We start from the raw sequence: 18,613 nt of genomic DNA, 5'->3' as shown, positions 1-18,613 counted from the left end.
CAACATATTAACATTCTGTTTTTGACACCGCTCTGAGTCTCCCCTCCTTTTGCTCTCCGCATTAAATCACTCCCCCTTCAAAGCACTATCACAACACAAGCAGAGTGCAACCTCATACACATCGCATCAGGCTTGTCAAATAGTTGTGTACAGTTTTGCATTATTAATTTTTTTATATTTATGGAGTTCCAAAACATCAATTTTGCATTATACCAATTTTTAAGCAAAGAATACCTCTCTCTTCAAGCACCAAAGACCTATCTAATACTGTGTCCTGATCCCAAGCAATCTAAACTTCCCATTGAAAAGCTTGTGTCCCCTCCCTCTGTCCCTCAGCTGTACCTCTCAGCATTGTGGTGCAGAGAGGCGTGGAGCTCCTTGAGTCCAGTGCTGGCCACGTCACACAGAAGCCCGGTGAACTTGGTCTGCCACTCGTTGCAGTGCTGCACCAGGGCAGACTTGAGAGGGGAGCAGTCCAGGATGACGAAGCGCACGACGACCACAGTCTCCTCCTGCTGCACAATGACCGCCTTCTCTTTGTACCTGCCAAACAACCAGGGAGAATTTCAGTGTGAGAGTTTGATTAAAACTAAACATTACACCGGGAATAAACCCAGAACTAAACCAGGACTAAAGGAAGAAACTAGGTGTGCATCAAGGACTGAGCCAGAAAGTGTGAAGGCAGCGTAACTGGTTGTCATAATAAAGACTAACTAGCGTAATTTCTGGACTATTGAGCGCACCTGAATATCAACTAAACTTTTAACTAAATTTTAACAAAACTTTAACACTGTACATATATAGGCCACACCTGAATTTAAGCCGCAGGTGTCCGTGTCTTCAAAATTTTCAAGTTTGGGCTATTTGCTTTAATTGCCTCGGAAAGCTTTTGTCGCCTTTTTGCATTCAGTGTCAGAGTCAGTTCGTCATACTGCTGTCGCCAATGCCTCACTATCTCTTTTTCCTTCTTCCACAGCCACATCAATTGCCTTTAAATTAAAAGCTGCATCATCTGCATTTCTTCGTGTGTTTTCCATGAGGAGGTTGTGTGCATGAAGCGCAAAATCTGTTCAAAACACAATCAAACAAGCATCATCTTCGGCGTGTTACCCCTGTCTCTCCCCGCTCGCTGTGCATGTCTTCTACGAAAAGTGTGTCCTGTATCACGTCAATGTCTCTTAGCATTTCAGCAGATTTCAGGCTCTCCCAGGGTCTCAGTTAGTTGTATCGATCAGGTATGAGTGGATGTCCGTCTACTGAAGTTTGACACGTTTCTTCTCGTCAATTACATACACATCTGCATTTAACGCACACGGGTCATTAAGATGTATCCCCCTCACTAATGTTCATTTAGCATCATAACTTATTTTATCACACAGCGATAAACTGACAACATCACTAGCTAGCACTGCAACTTCATGTGAACCCTAGATCCATGTGTGAATCGCAGAGACGGCAGCGCTTTCTGCAGTCAAGCTGCGCACACATCCGCTGTGTTACCAAACCATAGACTGTATATATGAATGGACAATGTGCCAAACAAATAATCTGTCCATATATTAGCTGCATCATTGTATTAGGGCCCGGTCAAGCAGAAGTAAACAGCAAGGCCAAAAATGCAAGTTAATGCATCTGATATAAAAATGTATTGAACAGATACATATGTACTCTAGTTTATGAAACTGTTGACCTTTTTTATGTATCATTTTTGGTTCTAAAGTTCCATACATTTTAAACAGACCATGTATGAAACATAGAACAAAAATTATTTCCCAAATTTCAAAGACCTGCAAATCATGTAAATAAATGGATGTATTTCATCATATCTTGTGTTATTCCATCTTTGAACTGTTGATGAAGGTACAAGATTTTTCAAAAAAAAAATATTTAAAATGATAAAAAATTGCTTGGAAGGACTGACATATTTTATAGAAATAGTTTCCTTTCATTTTGAAGTAATATTAAGTATTCAGAAGAAAAAAAATTACAAATGATGCAAAATCATGCACCTTCTACTTGCTTGCACAATTTTCCCTCCGTTACTTTTCCCTCCGTTACCATGACCTTTCTTAATAAAAAAAATCTCATGAGTCAAAAAGTAAGAGGTTTTTCAACCTAATCTTGTACCATATGGTAGAAAACTATATGAAGCAAATATTCAAACCAGTTTGTTAAGGATATGAAAGTGAGAACCACTAGTTATCACTGTTTGGATTTATTGCCCAGAAAGTGCTGCATATTTCATTCCCTCCGTTACCGACATGAGTTTTTAAATTTTTTGTCAACAACTTGAAAGAATATCACAGGTTTAACTTTACCCTGTTGGAGTGTTAACTCTTTCCTACATTCTGATACTTTACTTATTTCAATAGTCCCTCTAGTTTCTGAATAAGAGCTATTTGAATGTAAAAAATCTGCCCGTTTCCCCCCGTTACCGCTTGACCGGACCCATTAGCCACAGGGTTCAAAGTGTGAGAAAAAAGTAGCAGCTTATAGTCCAGAAATTACAGTAATATAAAGAATCATCATCTAACAAAAAAGTCTATGGATACACTGTACTGCTGTGATGCTGCAGGACACAGAGGAGGGACACTATTGGTGCTTCCTCTCCTCAGACTGCCCTTACACAGATCTGCTCACCCTCCCTGACCTGTCCTCCTGTTAAACTGCACTGAAACCTTTGACTGAGAAACAAAGGCGAGACACACTGTGGAAATGTTGCAGCAACATCATCTGCAACAGCAAAACTTGATTAACAAAATAACTGTCTGTCTGAAAAATGCACACCACCAAAAAATGTTGATGTTGATCAGCTGCAAAGTAGAAATATGATCATTAGTGTCACACTGGTTCGAGCAGGGTCTGTACCATACCCATTGATATCTTTGTCGAAGGTGCCGGGTGGGCTGTATCTATTGTAGTCCTGGATGTACAAGTCTTTATTGATCTCCCAAATTTCCCTGTACTTGTCCCATGTCTGGAGATAGGCCTGAAGGTGGCTCGCGTTAGCACTCATCCCTGTGGCAATCGCTGCTTGGATCTTCTTTATCTCCTCATCTTGCTCTGAGGATTTCATAGATACATTAAAATAATTAAATAATTTTGCATTGTTCCTTTGTACTGAACATCTTAAAACAATGTGCATTATAGCGCACCCATAATGCAAAATCTACTTTTCAAAACTTTTAACCATGTTACAGGTGTTTTCCATCACTATTTGCTCACCCAATGTTGTATGTGGACGGATTGTGCATGTCTGAGCAATCTTTTATCACTTATGTTCAAGACACCATTTTGCCGATGAACCCCATACACAGCTACCATAGAAGCGCTGACTGCTGCATTGCTTTTTGTTGTGATGACATTTACTGACGTCAGCTCCCATTGGGCATCACAGTTTTCTAATGCAGAAGTCACTGGACCTGTTTCTTTTATTACATCGTTTTAGATTAATATAGAGATTGATCAAATTATAACATAATGATCCATGGGTGTCTTAGATTATAAATATAGAGCAGATATAAGCACTATAGATCTTCTTTAAAAGGGCACAATGTATTTATTTCTGGTGGATGATCATGGAGAAGTTACACATGCATCCCACATTTTGGACTTCCAGTCATTGCACAGTGCATACTGAGAAGGGTCCTCTGAAAAAGTGAGGATCAAACCGCCATGTATCATTTCCCAGTGGGATGCGTCTAGTGTCAAAGCCGATCTTTTGAACCATATCGCTTTTGATTCTGGTTCTTTTATTGTCATATTTTAAGTTATGGGATTTGGACATCGTAATTGTGTGGTTGTTGGATGTCCCAGCAGTGGAAAACGGCTCAAGAAACAGGCTTCGGAAGTTTGCAAGCTCCATAACTAAAAAAGGGAATCGGATGTGTGTGACTGTAAACCTCCACCGAAACCCTTCCCAACGGAATTGAAAAATAGTGAAAGGTGAAGGCGATGGGCAGTATTGATACATGGGAAGGATGAAAAAGGAAACGTTTGGCTGCCTAAGAAATCATCCTGATTTTGCAGCAAACATTTTGTATGTGCAGCGTCAACAAAGCAATATCCCGTTTGTTAAGTGAGAGGTGCAAAAGACAAGCAGGCTGAACTCGCACTTTCTTGTTCTTGTGGTTTTACAGAAACATCTTGGTCACTTTGCAGTGGAAGTTGTTTCTTGGTGAACAGTTGGTGCCTTTCGCTTTGGCATTGACTTTTTAAATTAGTAACCGAGGTTGAGTGAGGGATCGGGATTTTGCTTTGATGGCGCTCCACACACAAAATGTTCACTGCAAACTCGGGATGATTTCTTAGGCAGCCAAAGGTTTCCTTTTTTCTACTTCCTATGTCGCCTTCGCCTTTTACTATTTTTCAATTCTGTTGGGAAGGGAAACAGTTTGAACAGAGGTTTGCAGTCACACACATCTGAATCCCTTTTGCATTTATGGAGTTCGCAAACTTCCAAAGCCTATTTCTCGAGCTGTTTTCCGCTGTTAGGACATCCAACAGCCACACAATTACGATGTCCGAATCCCAAAACAAAAATATGACAATATCAGAACCAAAAACAAAAGCAATATGGTTTAAAAGACTTGAAAAGATCAGCTTTGACATGCATCCCACTGGGATATCAAACATGGCAGTTTGATGCTCACTTTTTTGGAGGGCTTGCCTATTGCTTTGCCTAGAATGTTCCACAGTGTGGCAGTATTTATTTTTTCATCTTCATGAAATAGCAATTGGTGCCACCTGGCCAAGTTATGTAAGAATGCATTAGTTTTAAGATCGTTTTGAGGAATAAAAACACTTATAATTGAATACATGCAAGATCCCCATGGAGACAGGCAGGTGCTGTCTGAACACCACTTGCCTTAAAAGAGAGAGAATATATGCAGAACTACTCAAGTGTCCAATCATAGAACAAAAACATTATTAAAAAGTTAAAAAGAATAATAAAATGCTCATAGAAAAATCATACCTATTTTGGCATGTATGGGAGTCTGCTGTGAGCTCTTGAGGTGCAGAAGATAAGGCAGTCGTTTAAACCCAGAGATGGTTTCTATGATGTGAGGTAGAATGTTCAAGAGTTGGGTCAGTTTGATCAGTGTTGGAGAGAATTCCACCTAACACACAACAAAAAAACATTCATTCATTCATGCCTAATTCATGAAGTATTCTCACCAACAAATTTGTACTTAAGGCCTTTTGATGAACAAAATGTTTTCTTAACTGAAAATGTTCACTAAATTCAGAAATTCTTCTGTATTAGAATATTAGTAATCTGATAATGCAATCAAAAATTAATTCCTGCATGAAAGTAAGAAAGTATATATTTTCTAAAATAATTTATTTAAACATGTGATCCAATGACAGTTACTATGAGGGGTTTTATAGAGCTGAAATGTAAACGAGTGACAGTGTTCGTGGCTGGCTGGATTTAAGATATTTTGTTTTTTAAGAATGCGTTGTGAATCTAACTTCTTAAAGTGGAAAATATGAACATTTTGTGCAAAAATAAAAACACGAACGATGCCCATTGTGTTAAGGTGAGCAAGAACCTTGGGCGGATTCTGGGCGTTCTCGTGGTTCAGAGTGACTAGGATTTTAAACAGAGGGTTGGGGGTGGTCTTGTTGCCTCCATTGATAGCCTTGGCCAACTTCTGGATGGAGTTCTTAATGTTGATTCTCAGAGCTTCTTCTATCAGACGATCAACTTTCTCTGTATAGGCACACCACTGCTCCTGCACCTACAGAACAATAGAAAAGAAAGCTTCAATAAAATATACTTGACTTCAGGTCAAACTACAGGGAATAGGGAACGTACAGCAGGTCCATCCTGGGCAAATATCTCATAGATCTCAGTCATTATGTGGAGTATTTGTTGGTGTGTGGATTGCAGAATTTGGAGCTGGCTCTTCCGGTGAGCACTCTGGTCATGCTCAAAGTCCAGGTTCCTGTAAAGAACAACACATATTAAAGCACATAGTATAGAACAGGGGTCGGCAACCCGCGGCCCCGGAGCCGCATGCGGCTCTTTAGCACTCCCCTAGTGGCTCCCTGGAGCTTTTTCAAAAATGAGTGAAAATGGAAAAGGAATGATTTTTTTTGTTGTTGTTGTTTTAATATGGTTTCTTTAGGGGTAAAACCCTCATTCATCTCTGGTCATGGATCTGATCCATCAGCTGTGTGCAAACGCAAACATAGGAAAAGTGTTTCAGCAGAACAAACAGATGAGCTGAAGCGGGGGGTGGTGTGCGGTGCCTCCACCTGAGAAGCGTTTTCCCCGAAAAAAAAAACTAAACAAAAACACGTGCGCAGACGGACGCTCAGAACAACATATAATGAACCAAACTGGATTCATGCTTCTGTCCGGATGCTTTGCACCACCTCGGAACCAGGCCGCGGTAGAGCGTGGAGGACCGGAGCAGCCCGCCCGGACCTGTAGTCCACAGCGCATTCTCGCTTTTCCCGCACAGAACCAGCGCACAGAGGACGACGCGGAACCGCTCGGACCCAGTCCTTTGCACGCTGGTCTTGCTCGCCCCCATCTGGAACCAGGACACGGAGGACGAAACCTCCGGACAATCTGACCAACACTGGACCCCCAGCCCCGTCTTGAGGAGCTGTGCGCTGACTGCTCCCGTGTATTTTGCGCTGCTGCCCGAGCTCAGAGCTTCTGCTCTGGGCTGATGTTGCGTAGAAAGTTCTACATGCTGCTGTTTTATGAATGCTCCTGTGCACGATCAGAAGAAATGCGACTGCTGCTCTGAATACTTCCATCATCGTCGTCAAAGCAACAGGTAAATGTCGGTCTACAGACGGCGCACCAAGTATGAGAGGGTCGCAAAAGGGGTTTGTGTAATCATGAATGCTCATTTTGTATTTGTAGCCTACTTAGTCATTTTAATAGTAGGTTTATATAGCTAATACACTGACAGCCTATGTTGCGTTCATATTAGGCTTATATAAGGCTTTTAATTTTTTGCGGCTCCAGGCAGGTATGTTTTTTGTTTTTTTGGGCCAATATGGCTCTTTGAACATTTTGGGTTGCCGACCCCTGGTATAGAACATCCATCTCAACACTAGGTTCTCATATTGTACCTATGAAAGTATGAATACCTTACACATACCAAATATGTTTGTCATCATTTTTCATTACCTGTAAACTGTCTTTCCATCCAGTTGAACTAACAGTGCTTCACTGATCTCACAGCAGAGGTCGGAGATAGACTGGTTGGCTAATTTATATTCCTCCACAATAGTGTGCAACTGAGAGACAAGAAGATTCACATGTAACAAAAGGGAAGAGAAAAGGATAGTTTATATTCCCCTTAGACAGAAGAGCATTGCACCTTGTCCACATGAACCAGGCATTCATCCACGAACACACTGGATGCTCCCTTGGAAAGCCACGTGTGTTTGGCCAGGCCAGGCCGAACCTTTCGATCAAGGAAATCTATCCGATCACGGAACAGCTCATGCTCAACGGGAGAAAGCATTTCAATAATGCTAAAAGACAAAAAATGTCCAAATAGTTTAGTAGAATCAGAGAATACTATGATACTGTGATGTCCTAACCTGTTGTAGTTCTGAACAAGAAGCAGTACTCTTTCCCTCAGGCTCATATAGTCTTCACTGTCACGATAAATATCTGACACACTCGGAGGGATCTCGAACTTCAGTCGGTCCCAGTAATAAACCTCAGAGAGCAGAATCCATAGGTCCCTAACCACACAAGAATCCAAATGCAAATGAGTAAAGCATATGTGAAAGGCAAGTATCAAAGTGCATATGAGAGTTTTTTTTATTCAGTCTTGGTTGGCTGGGATAGTATCTGTGGTCAATATTTAACAAAGTACAAAAAAAACAGCAAGTAGTATAATGTTCTAAAACGGAACACCTCTACCTTTGTCATCAGCCCTGGAAATTCCATTCCAACATAATCAGGAAAACTATATTCCTCCCCCTCGCTACTGTCTACTTGTCAAACTGAAAGTGCATATGACAGGCTAGACTTCTCTAAAACATAGTCAGATTTAAGATTTGACTTAAAAAAAAATAACCTGGCCTTTTCCAGTTTTGTAATTTAGGTTATAAATTTACATCCTGGTTGGAAAAAGGCAGTAGTACTGACATGACCTAATTTTTATATAGTGCTTTTCTACCTTTAATGCATACATAAATGTACGTTACCTAGTAACCATAATATTAACAAGGGTCAAAATCTGTCTACACAAGAGTTACACAATAGTTATGTTATCAAATAAAAACAGATGTCGGCCCCTTTATTTTGTTAGATCTTTAAACTCTTTTGTTTTCTGCTTTTCTTCACAAACTGCCACTTGACTGATAAAACTACGATAAATATTTACCACAGGTACTATCCACCAAACCAAGTAACAATTAGAAAAATATATTAATTTGTCAATTGCACTTCCATTCACTAAACTGTCCATTCCACCTTCCTCATTAATCTGTGTGAATCCCCATACGTACGTGTCGAAGTTGAGCTCCAAGCATCCACTGCGGTCTTTAGAGCGCACCATCAGAGTCTGCTCGAGTTTGGTGAAGGCCTGCCCATCCAGGTCCTGAGTCCAGTCACTGTAGATCCTACGCATTCTCTCATCCAACACCTGCACCGTCTGGTTGTATGTGACCAGCACCTGCTTCCGGCTGTTCGAGTCTGGCATGAAGTAGGCTTTCTGAAGCACCTGGACTCAACACAAGCAAGTGTGGAGACAACATATCAGTTCAGAAAGATTATTCAGTACAGTTTATATTATAAGGTTCCCTTATCAAAAACATGCCTGAAGAGATTTTAGATGTTATACATACATGTCTGAGTATTTTAGCAATCTCTCCAGGACACTATTTGAACCCTCCTTACGGTTAGCTGTAAGATTCTGTGCAATGCTCCACCCACAAGCCTGCGTCACCCGAACTCCCACACGACAATTCTCCATAAATATGAAAAACGTGATACAAAACTGTACACAGTGCACAATGCCCCCAGTGTGATGTCACTGCAAAGTATCAATATTCTTACTTGAGTTTCATAAGAGAACAACTTGTATTGATAAAATAGGTGTTAGCACAAATGCTGATTAACATGGAATCACAGGGTTTCTGAAACTTTCATGTTCAAATTGTGATATAATAACTTACAATATCTTTCAGAAAGTATTAGCAATCATTACTTTTTAATCTGACATACAAATAATACTTGATTTAACTAGATGATCATTTGAATGTAATTTGTGTTACTTATTCACTGAAATTCTTTTAATGAGTAAACTTAAGCAACTCACAGTCACATCACTCACACTTAATATTGAAATGACGAGAGTGCAGGCAGTGACATAAAAGTACTTGCTCACCTCCATAGGCCTCTGCAGTCTGTGTTTGAGCGCTTTGATCCAGTATGCTTCACATATGACCCGCGGCATGTGCTGATAGGAGCTCCTCATACCCTGGTTGAGTTCCTTGTTCACCATCTTTAACTCTTTACTAAAAATGTTGTACACTTGTTCATACTTCTCCTCTATAGTGTGTTTGATGGCCTGATAAAGGCATGGACAATGTCAGTGTCTGTAATCACTGGTATGACATTTATTATTAAATAAAACATGTAAAAGCTGTGATACCTCTCGACTTGACATTGGCCTAAAAATGTCAAGCAGCCTCACCCCCTCCGCCACAGTGTTAACAGTTTTAAAGACAGAGTTGATGAGGTTCTGGGCGGTCACTTCCTGGTCTTTGATCAATGCTCCAAACCTGAGAGTAAACAATGTCAACATAGAGCTTATGTCCTCCTCGCTTTGGCATGTTCAAATGGGCCTAACCTGGTGAACTCCACTCTCCATGAAGTGTCCTTCACATCCAAGATGCCTTTGCCCACAGTGCGCAGTTTCTGTAGTCCATGGTGGAAATTCCCCTCTAAATCCAGAAGAGAGCAGGTGAACTTTGGACCCTGACAGCCCCCAAAGCAGGGCAGGGACCCCTGCTCACCATCCTCCCATCGTGCAAACTGGTGCTGGCAGTCACACACCTGGACACAACACACATTTTTTTACATCATTGAAAACACTACATTCTCTATCCACTGGCTGTATGAATTGATTGACACGTTTACCTCAACTAACTCTTTAAACCTTTGGACAAAACTGTCCACAAGGACAAAAATACTGGTGGAATCCAGGACCCATGGCTTTGGAGAATATCTGCACAAGAAAAAGAGAGAGAGAGGGAGGGAGATGATTGATGAGAGAGAGAGAGAGAGAGAGAGAGAGAGAGAGAGAGAGAGAGAGAGAGAGAGAGAGAGAGAGAGAGAGAGAGAGAGAGAGAGAGAGAGAGAGAGAGAGAGAGAGAGAGAGAGAGAGAGAGAGAGAGAGAGAGAGAGAGAGAGAGAGAGAGAGAGAGAGAGAGAGAGAGAGAGAGAGAGAGAGAGAGAGAGAGAGAGAGAGAGAGAGAGAGAGAGATGATTGATGATAGTGTGAATTTCTGTCTGTAGAGCAGATGTGACATGTTTCTTACTTCTGGTGAATCTGAGAGGTTTGTAAATAAATCTCTTTCCAAGATGTACAACACTGGATGCACTGTGTGAGGGTCTTCTTGCTGGAGACCACAAAACCCTTAAAGATCTGGTCCAAGGAGATAGTTTCGAGGCAGATGCGGATGATTTCACTACTCATCTAGCACACAATGTAAAACACACATAAACGTTGAAGACATATATAGATGAAGTGATAGAAGAGCAGACGGAGTACCTTGTGGAAGAGGCCTGTGATGCGCTCGCTGGTGTTGTAGTACGGTGAGTTGATCCAGATGACACGGATGAGGTGGATAATCTGCTGCAGCTTTGGAGGCACCTCACTGGGTTTGAGAGTGGCCAGCTCCTCACAGGGTTCCTTCAGTACGGACAGGAAGGACAGGTTGGACTGGGCCTGCACAGAGCAGCTCTGCACAAACACACAAACACACACACACACATACTCTGTGAGAGCTCTATATGAGGAGGGTACACTGCAGAGCAGAGGAACATGTTCAAGTTCAGGTGACTTTATTTGTACCTGTAGGTAGCTTTGTTTGGCATCAGGACACATTTAAGGCAATAACATGACATGTAATCAGAGATTGGGACATGGACATGTGGCCTGTACCTGGATCTCGTGGGCCAGTTTGGAGAAGCGCTGAGCATACAGAGACTTGGACATCTCCAGGATGCTCTGGATGTGTTTAACTCCAGGCTTCTGGAGCTGCTGGCTGATGTCTAATAGCTTAGCAGCACGGCTCCTCCATAGGTCGATCTCTTGCAGGGGGCCACACGAGTCACTCATTTTGGTGATTTCTTGCTCATTTAGTAGTTTCTTGATCTGATCTGTCCAGTGGATCATAACAGCTAAAATAAAAGAAAGATAACATGAACATTATAGATTCTCACTAAATCCATAAAAATACAAATCAATGCATATGAATAAACAAAAAAAAAAAGTAAAAAAAAAAAAAAAAAGCTTTGCACTCTTGACCCTGACAAGGCACACCTGTGAAGTGACAATCACAAAGCCAAGTAAAAGCCAAGAGTTTGCAGCGCTGTTGACTTTTAATCTCAAAATATAAACAATATTTTGTGGATTTATTTCACGTTTTGTTTGCTACATATGCTACATACATATTGCTTTATATGCTCGATATCTAAAATGTAAAAAAGCATAAACATGCAACAAGAAAAAAAACAAAAAAAAACACTGAAGAGATGGTGTGTCCAAACTTTTGATTGTAGAGTGCATGCTGTATTACATTAGATACAGTAAGTCTGCATCATAAGTCTGCTCTTGTGTCCTTAATAAAGATGAAAGAAATAAAAGACGTATAGAATTTGCTTACTCTCCATTCTTTGCACGAGCTTCCTGTCTTTGCATGCCTCCTCAGGAGTGTGCTGGAGGCCCTCCAGGGGGATGTACAGTACTGTACTACCCACATCTTTGTACACTTCATCTGCAATTGCACAAATGTCAATGTAAATGAAATAACTAATATATCAACATTTTACAAACAATAGCTTTATAGGTTTTCACAGTTACTAAAAATAGATTGTAACATCACATCACATTAGCCCTTTAGACAAACAAATGCTAAAGCAAAGCCAGTATGACACAATGTCTGGTTTCACAGTGTTTCAATGTAGAATGTGTGCCATGTGTCTATTTGTTTGCCTAAGTTTGTCACATCATCTGTAAGTGGGCGCTGTGTTAGAACAATACTACAACCCTTTATCTTAAGAAAATTTCTATTAGAAAATATTACAGTAAGCTTATGTGTACTTATACGTTTTTTTAATAAGTTTGAAGTATCAATTTATTTTAAAGAGGGGTATTACACAAAATTGATTTCTATTTTCATTATATTATGTGAAAATGCTTTTCCCTCATCAAAAACATGCCTGAAGAGGTTTCAGATGTCATCCATGCATGTTTGAGTATTTTAGCCTGGGCTCTATTAAACCCTCGTGGTTCACGGTAAGATTTTGTGCAATGCTCTGCGCACAAGCCTACGTCACCCATGCTCCCTTATGACAATTCTCCATAAATGTACAAAAGCATGTTACAAAACTGTACACAGCAACTTCACAAATCTTATACACTGTGCACTACTCATTAGCGGGCAGGATGCACACTGATTGCACTGTGATAGCGTTTATAAAGGCGAGTGACTTAGCACGGGGAGCAAAGTGTAACTTATAAAACATATTAATATGTTGTTTTCTGTGAGTATAGCATTTTCAAAACAATAAAAGGCAATATGATGACTTGAATATGTTATATTAGCAGTAAATACCTCATAGAAGTAAAATATCCCCTCTTTAAACATTTCTTCAGTTCCCCATTCCCTGTTGAGACTCCTGAGCACCATCCTGTTGGAGACACAAACCTGTGAGGTCAGCGAGCAGACAGTGCATGTTGTTGGTATAGTGATCCTTCATGTTCTTTTCCCAGTTGGAGGTGAGGCTAACCAGAGGTGCGTGCACACCCGTCATGTACCGCAGCAGGGCCTTCTTGGGCCCACCGTTCATCGTGCCAAACTGCACCACTGTGTCAAACATCTCAGGGGTGATGAGGGCTCCCGGGACGCGGATAAAGTAGGCCAGATCTGTACTCTGCACATGCAAGAGATAAAAACGCTTTATTAGTGTAATTAGAACTGTTAACGTGAAAACAACATCAATTGATCCTTAACAATGACATCACACTGGGGGAGCGGAAAGGGGGAGGGGAAGGGGGGGTGTTCTGAATGTATGCTTACGGCAGAATGTTCAGCAATTACCATGATGACACAATGCACACATTAGAAAACACAGCCAAATAGTTTTAAGATAGTTCAAAAACTCAACAAAAAAAAAAACTAACAAAATGAATTTAAACAACACATTTGTGATAGATATATCTACGTGGCGGTCCAGTGTAACTTATAGAGTAGCTGTCAGAGCATACCATCTGCTTTATAATTTAAAGTTAATATAATCTGAAAGAACAAAACATTAAATAACCTAAGAAATCTGGTCATTTAAAGATACACGCAAAAATGAAACAAACTATCTGAAGGAGCACTGCAAGTACAATGAAAAGTACAATTTCTTTTAAAACCTCCTCAGGTAAAAGTAACTGAATACTACCCACCTCTGATGTTGCTAATATAATGTAATGTAAAGATTGTTTGAATTGTCGTGTGGGAGCATGGGTGACATAGTCTTGTGGGGGAGTGTTGGACAGAATCTTGAAGCTAACTGTAAAGAGGGTTCAAATAGGGCCCTTGGCAGCTTTGAACTTTCATTGTACCTGTGATGGCTCGGACAATTCCACGTGTAGTTCCTTATTAGAATCCAAGTACACCACCATAGTTGTGATAGAGGTGTCATCTATGTAGGTGTCCAGTGCTGTCAACTTGTCCTCCGTACACAGCTCCTCACGTATGCCACAGTTAACCAGGAGGTCGATGAAAAACTGTGAGACAAAATGAGGAAAAATACAAAATAACAATGTTTAGGGCTGTAAGATTAATCGCAATCGAAATGCACAATTTTGAAGTAGCGTAATTTCCTCCACAAACAACAAAATCTCCTGGCAAATATGTCAGTGGCACTCTGTGGGGAATTCTTTTTTACCACTTTTTCAGTGATAAACTTGTTAAAGAGATTAAAGCATGAGGAACACCTGCATTGCACTGTATTTAGTTACATATTTATTTCAATACAGCCATTTCATGGTGCTCTACCAGAACACATAATCGATTCCTTTACTAGAATAAGTATAAGTCTAGCGTGGACAGAATGGTCATAGGAAACAGGATTCCTTTTGCAGGTTGAATACTTTTTAAAACAGTGGCAAAATACATAAATTAATCGACAGCAATATTTTGGTATCCCAGCATGCAGTCTGCTCTGTTCTGACAGACGAACAAAGGCAGCTGCGTGCATGTACAACAGGGTGTGTCACACTAATTACAGTGGAATCTTACTACATAGTAATCAACAATTGTGTCAAAGTAAAAACTACAAATGTATATTACAGACTTGTGTGTGCTTCAGAGGAAAAAGTAGAAGTATTTCACACAGATTTTCACTGCTAATTAATGAGCTGAATTATATTTAAGAATGGAGCTGACACAAATGCTGTTATCGAATCAATTTCATAGAAAAGAATGAATGAAAAAATGTGTACTTGTACTAGTCTGATAATTTATGCAATAGTAAGGTACTCACATGTCTCCAATTATGGCACTTTTATTTTATTTTATTCACTTATTTTAAACTCAACCCCAAATGAATCTGTTAATTCTGGATTTATTCTGCTTTAATTTAGAAATGTAGTGAAACAGAAAAAATACTAAATATATGAAGTGTGAAGCAAACGTTCATAAGTAGGGTGACCATTTTCAAAATTCTAAACTGGGACACACCTTTTGTTTGGGTTGGGATGGTTGGTATAAATAAAATTGTGAAAAGAGTGTGTAATGTCCTACATTCATGCAGTCATAATCTGAGGGACTTCGTCTGTCGCTGTATTTTTTTGTTTGTTTTATGGTCATTCACACAAATTTCTGTATTTTGGCGAAACAAATTTCTCCTCTTTACTGTTGGCAGAGATCAGATTAGTCAAAAATTGTGATAATCCTATTTTAGTCCAGGTTTAATCTTAGTTTAGTCCTGGTTTAGAATTGATGTAGTCTTGGTTTAATCTTAGTTTAGTCCTGGTTTAGGTCTGATGTAGTCCTGGTTTAATCTTAGTTTAGTCCCGGTGTAGGTCTGATGTAGTCCTGGTTTAATCTTAGTTTAGTCCTGCTTTAGACCTGATGTAGTCCTGGTTTAATCTTAGTTTAGTCCTGGTTTAGACCTGATGTAGTCCTGGTTTAATCTTAGTTTAGTCCTGGTTTAGAGTTGATGTAGTCCTGGTTTTATCTTACTTTAGTCCTGGTTTAGACCTGATGTAGTCCTGGTTTAATCTTAGTTTAGTCCTGGTTTAGAGTTGACGCAGTCCTGGTTTAATCTTAGTTTAGTCCTGGTTTAGACCTGATGTAGTCCTGGTTTAGAGTTGATGTAGACCTGGTTTAATCTTAGTTTAGCCCTGGTTTAGAGTTGACGTAGTCTTGGTTTAATCTTAGTTTAATCCTGGTTTAGAATTGATGTAGTCCTGGTTTAATCTTAGTTTAATCCTGGTTTAGACTTGATGTAGTCTTGGTTTAATCTTAGTTTAATCCTGGTTTAGACTTGATGTAGTCTTGGTTTAATCTTAGTTTAGTCCTGGTTTAGAGTTGATGTAGTCCTGGTTTAATCTTAGTTTAATCCTGGTTTAGACTTGACGTAGTCTTGGTTTAATTTTAGTTTAGTCCTGGTTTAGAGTTGATGCAGTCCTAGTTTAATCTCACTTCAGTCCTGGTTTAGAGTTGACGTAGTCCAGTTTAGTCTTAGTTTAGTCCTGGTTTTGACCTGGTTTAGATCAAACTAGTCAAAAATAGGGACACCTTTCTTGTATAAAACAGACAAATCAATAGTTTTGTATAAATCTGATGGGCCAGGGGACACAGGGCTCAAAACAGGGGCTGTACCGGGTAAATAAGGATGTCTGGTCACCCAATACTGAAGTAAATTACTGTAATCCTGTTACTTTCGACCATTTCAACAAAGACAAATTTATCTCACCTACAATTATATTTTTACAAACTCACTGTCTAATGCTAAATAAATAGTGTTTTACCTGTCGGACAGATATGTCAGCCTCTTCTTCTCCCATGGTTTTGTCGCTCAGTGTCCAGGCTTTAAACACACACACACACACAAACACACACACACACACAAACACACAAACGCACAAACACACAAACAAACAAACAGCACGAGATTAGCGTTAGCAACTTTGATTAGCATTAGCAACAGTTGTGGGAGAGCTAACACAATTTATAATAATCACTAGACGCTCTTTTTCCGTGAATAAAGGTAGACCGCGACGTCAATGCAGCTTTGAGTGGCACGCTAAATAAATATGCGACAAAACCAGAGCTTTTTCTTACAGTACAATCTTAGAAGTAGTAAAAAAGAAAAAAAAAAAAAAAAAGAAAGTATGCATCGGTTATAAGTTGCGACACTTACCTCGAGTTGGCCACCGAAGCGCGCGTGTGTGTGCGTCACCATGGAAACGCTCGGTTGCCGCGGTGACCAAGGGAGCACGTGGGATCGGTAAAGGAAGGATACAATTCAAAAATAAAAACAATATAAAATGTTATTTATCGCCAACTATAATATTAAATATACAGTGTTGGGGAGGTTACTTTTAAAATGTATTCCCCTACAGATTACAGATTACATACCGAAAATGTAGTTTGTAACGTAATTCATTAAATTACTTAAAGTGAGTAACGTAATCTGAATATTTTGGATTACTTCGTTTGCTGTAAAGAAGCAAAGACTACAATATCTTCACATAAGATGTTTTGTCTGCTAAAAGAAAATAAAAAGTCCAGAGTTTACTCAACCAAATAAAAAATATTGTTGATAGAAAAAAAGGAGACACAGTCCATATAGCCTGGTTTAGTGCTGTTAAATCCTGTTTTAGTCCTGTTTTAGACCTGGTTTAGACCTGGTTTAGTCTTGGTTTAGTTCTGGTTTAGACCTGGTTTAGTCCTGGTTTAGTCCTGGTTTAGTCCTGGTTTAGACCTGGTTTAGTCCTGGTTTAGTCCTCGTTTAGTCCTAGTTTTAGTCCCGGTTTAGCCCAAAATGTAAAAACAGGAAAATACCACCATGTAATCCATTTATTTCAACAAAGTAACTGTAATCCAATTACCACTCATTGAAACAGTAACTGTAACTGAATACAGTTACTCATAATTTGTACTCTGATTACGTAACTCTGGTACATGTAATCTGTTACTCCCCAACACTGTAAATATATTAACTCACAAATCAAAAATCACAAATCAAATCTGAGTATAAATTTGTAAAAAATAAAATAAATATATAAAAAATAAAATCTGATTTGTAGCCTATTAATGTGGTTATTAGAAAAGAAAGCATTTATTGTCATTATACAATAGTATAATGAAATTCAGAATGATTATAAATACTATATATATTGGTAGGCTACAAAAATAAATAAACAACAAAATAGGGATTTGCGCAATAGTAAAATTCAAACAGTAAGATAATAGGTAGTGCAATAAATTAGCGCTGCAACAAATGTTAATAGTCAAGTTAATAATAATATTAAAAAAAGATTAGATTCTACTTTTGCATTTTCAGTTAGGCCTACATTTTCAGAAGAGATCGGTAAAATATACTAAGACTTTAAAATAGGGAGTATTTTACTAATAGAGTATTATTAGCTAAAAAACACACAAAACAGCTATTTAGTTCTAATGCCATTTTTTCCCTTTTTTTCGTGATAAACCATTTTTTGATGTGTTTTAGACTCTATAATAATCCAGATAACTATTACTACAATTACTACAATTACTACAATTACAATAAACTATTAAAATAGTCAAGTTCTTTAGTCACAATTATTCTATTTAATCTTTGCAATATCTTAATAAATTATTACTTAACATACAAACTTGTAGAATTTGCATGTACGTAGGTAATTTTATTGGGACAACGGGTCAAATTCCCCTTATTGTACTGTAAATTGTGTTATAATAATGCCGTAGAGCCAGTGTAAGTGGAAGGTTTAGTCCTGCTGTACGCTGGTATTCCACTGGAGGGCGCTGACACACTGTTAGTGAGATAGAGAAAGGAGAAGTGCCCTGTGCATGAGCCTCTGTACCTCCAGTTCTGACATTTGATGAGCTGTTTGAAGCCAAGTGACTATGATTGAGCAAATTATAGTGCTGCTTGATTATGGCAAAAATTAAAAACCTGATTCTTTGGCTCATGGGTGATATAATTAGACTATTTCAGGTCATTAACCTATAGTGCTGGGTATCATTAAGAAGGTGCCGATACTATACATACCTTGATACATAGGCCACAATACGATACGGTTTTTGATACAGTGCACTTTCTATTCAACATGATTCGATATGGTTCAGTAAAAAACAAAGCTTAAATTATGGTTGTGATACAAAAAGTCTT

The 18,613-nt window shown here is 39.2% G+C and overlaps 1 protein-coding gene across 1 annotated transcript in view; it reads right to left on the bottom strand.

Moving 5' to 3' along the window:
- dnah2 (dynein, axonemal, heavy chain 2) overlaps positions 1 to 16,369 on the bottom strand; it is a 76,692-nt gene extending 60,323 nt beyond the window's left edge. The window contains exons 1-20 of the mRNA XM_055156639.1: positions 16,245 to 16,369; positions 13,830 to 13,994; positions 12,925 to 13,150; positions 11,881 to 11,991; positions 11,157 to 11,395; positions 10,764 to 10,955; positions 10,531 to 10,688; positions 10,130 to 10,217; positions 9,840 to 10,045; positions 9,642 to 9,771; positions 9,375 to 9,557; positions 8,494 to 8,708; positions 7,576 to 7,722; positions 7,350 to 7,506; positions 7,157 to 7,266; positions 5,822 to 5,951; positions 5,556 to 5,744; positions 4,976 to 5,120; positions 2,874 to 3,063; positions 343 to 543 (exon numbers count right to left, since the gene is read on the bottom strand). Of these exons, the coding sequence (XP_055012614.1) occupies positions 343 to 543; positions 2,874 to 3,063; positions 4,976 to 5,120; positions 5,556 to 5,744; positions 5,822 to 5,951; positions 7,157 to 7,266; positions 7,350 to 7,506; positions 7,576 to 7,722; positions 8,494 to 8,708; positions 9,375 to 9,557; positions 9,642 to 9,771; positions 9,840 to 10,045; positions 10,130 to 10,217; positions 10,531 to 10,688; positions 10,764 to 10,955; positions 11,157 to 11,395; positions 11,881 to 11,991; positions 12,925 to 13,150; positions 13,830 to 13,994; positions 16,245 to 16,280 (3,218 nt within the window). The 5' untranslated portion in view covers positions 16,281 to 16,369. The remainder of the gene's footprint in view (positions 1 to 342; positions 544 to 2,873; positions 3,064 to 4,975; positions 5,121 to 5,555; positions 5,745 to 5,821; positions 5,952 to 7,156; positions 7,267 to 7,349; positions 7,507 to 7,575; positions 7,723 to 8,493; positions 8,709 to 9,374; positions 9,558 to 9,641; positions 9,772 to 9,839; positions 10,046 to 10,129; positions 10,218 to 10,530; positions 10,689 to 10,763; positions 10,956 to 11,156; positions 11,396 to 11,880; positions 11,992 to 12,924; positions 13,151 to 13,829; positions 13,995 to 16,244) is intronic.
- Positions 16,370 to 18,613: the final 2,244 nt, after the last annotated feature.

This window comes from Boleophthalmus pectinirostris, unplaced genomic scaffold, assembly GCF_026225935.1.
Source record: "Boleophthalmus pectinirostris isolate CB_2022bp ecotype Guang Dong unplaced genomic scaffold, ASM2622593v1 HiC_scaffold_20, whole genome shotgun sequence".
Classification (NCBI taxonomy): Eukaryota; Metazoa; Chordata; class Actinopteri; order Gobiiformes; family Gobiidae; genus Boleophthalmus; species Boleophthalmus pectinirostris.
Note: the sequence above shows the minus strand (reverse complement) of the source record. Positions and strands in the feature narration are given on the sequence as shown.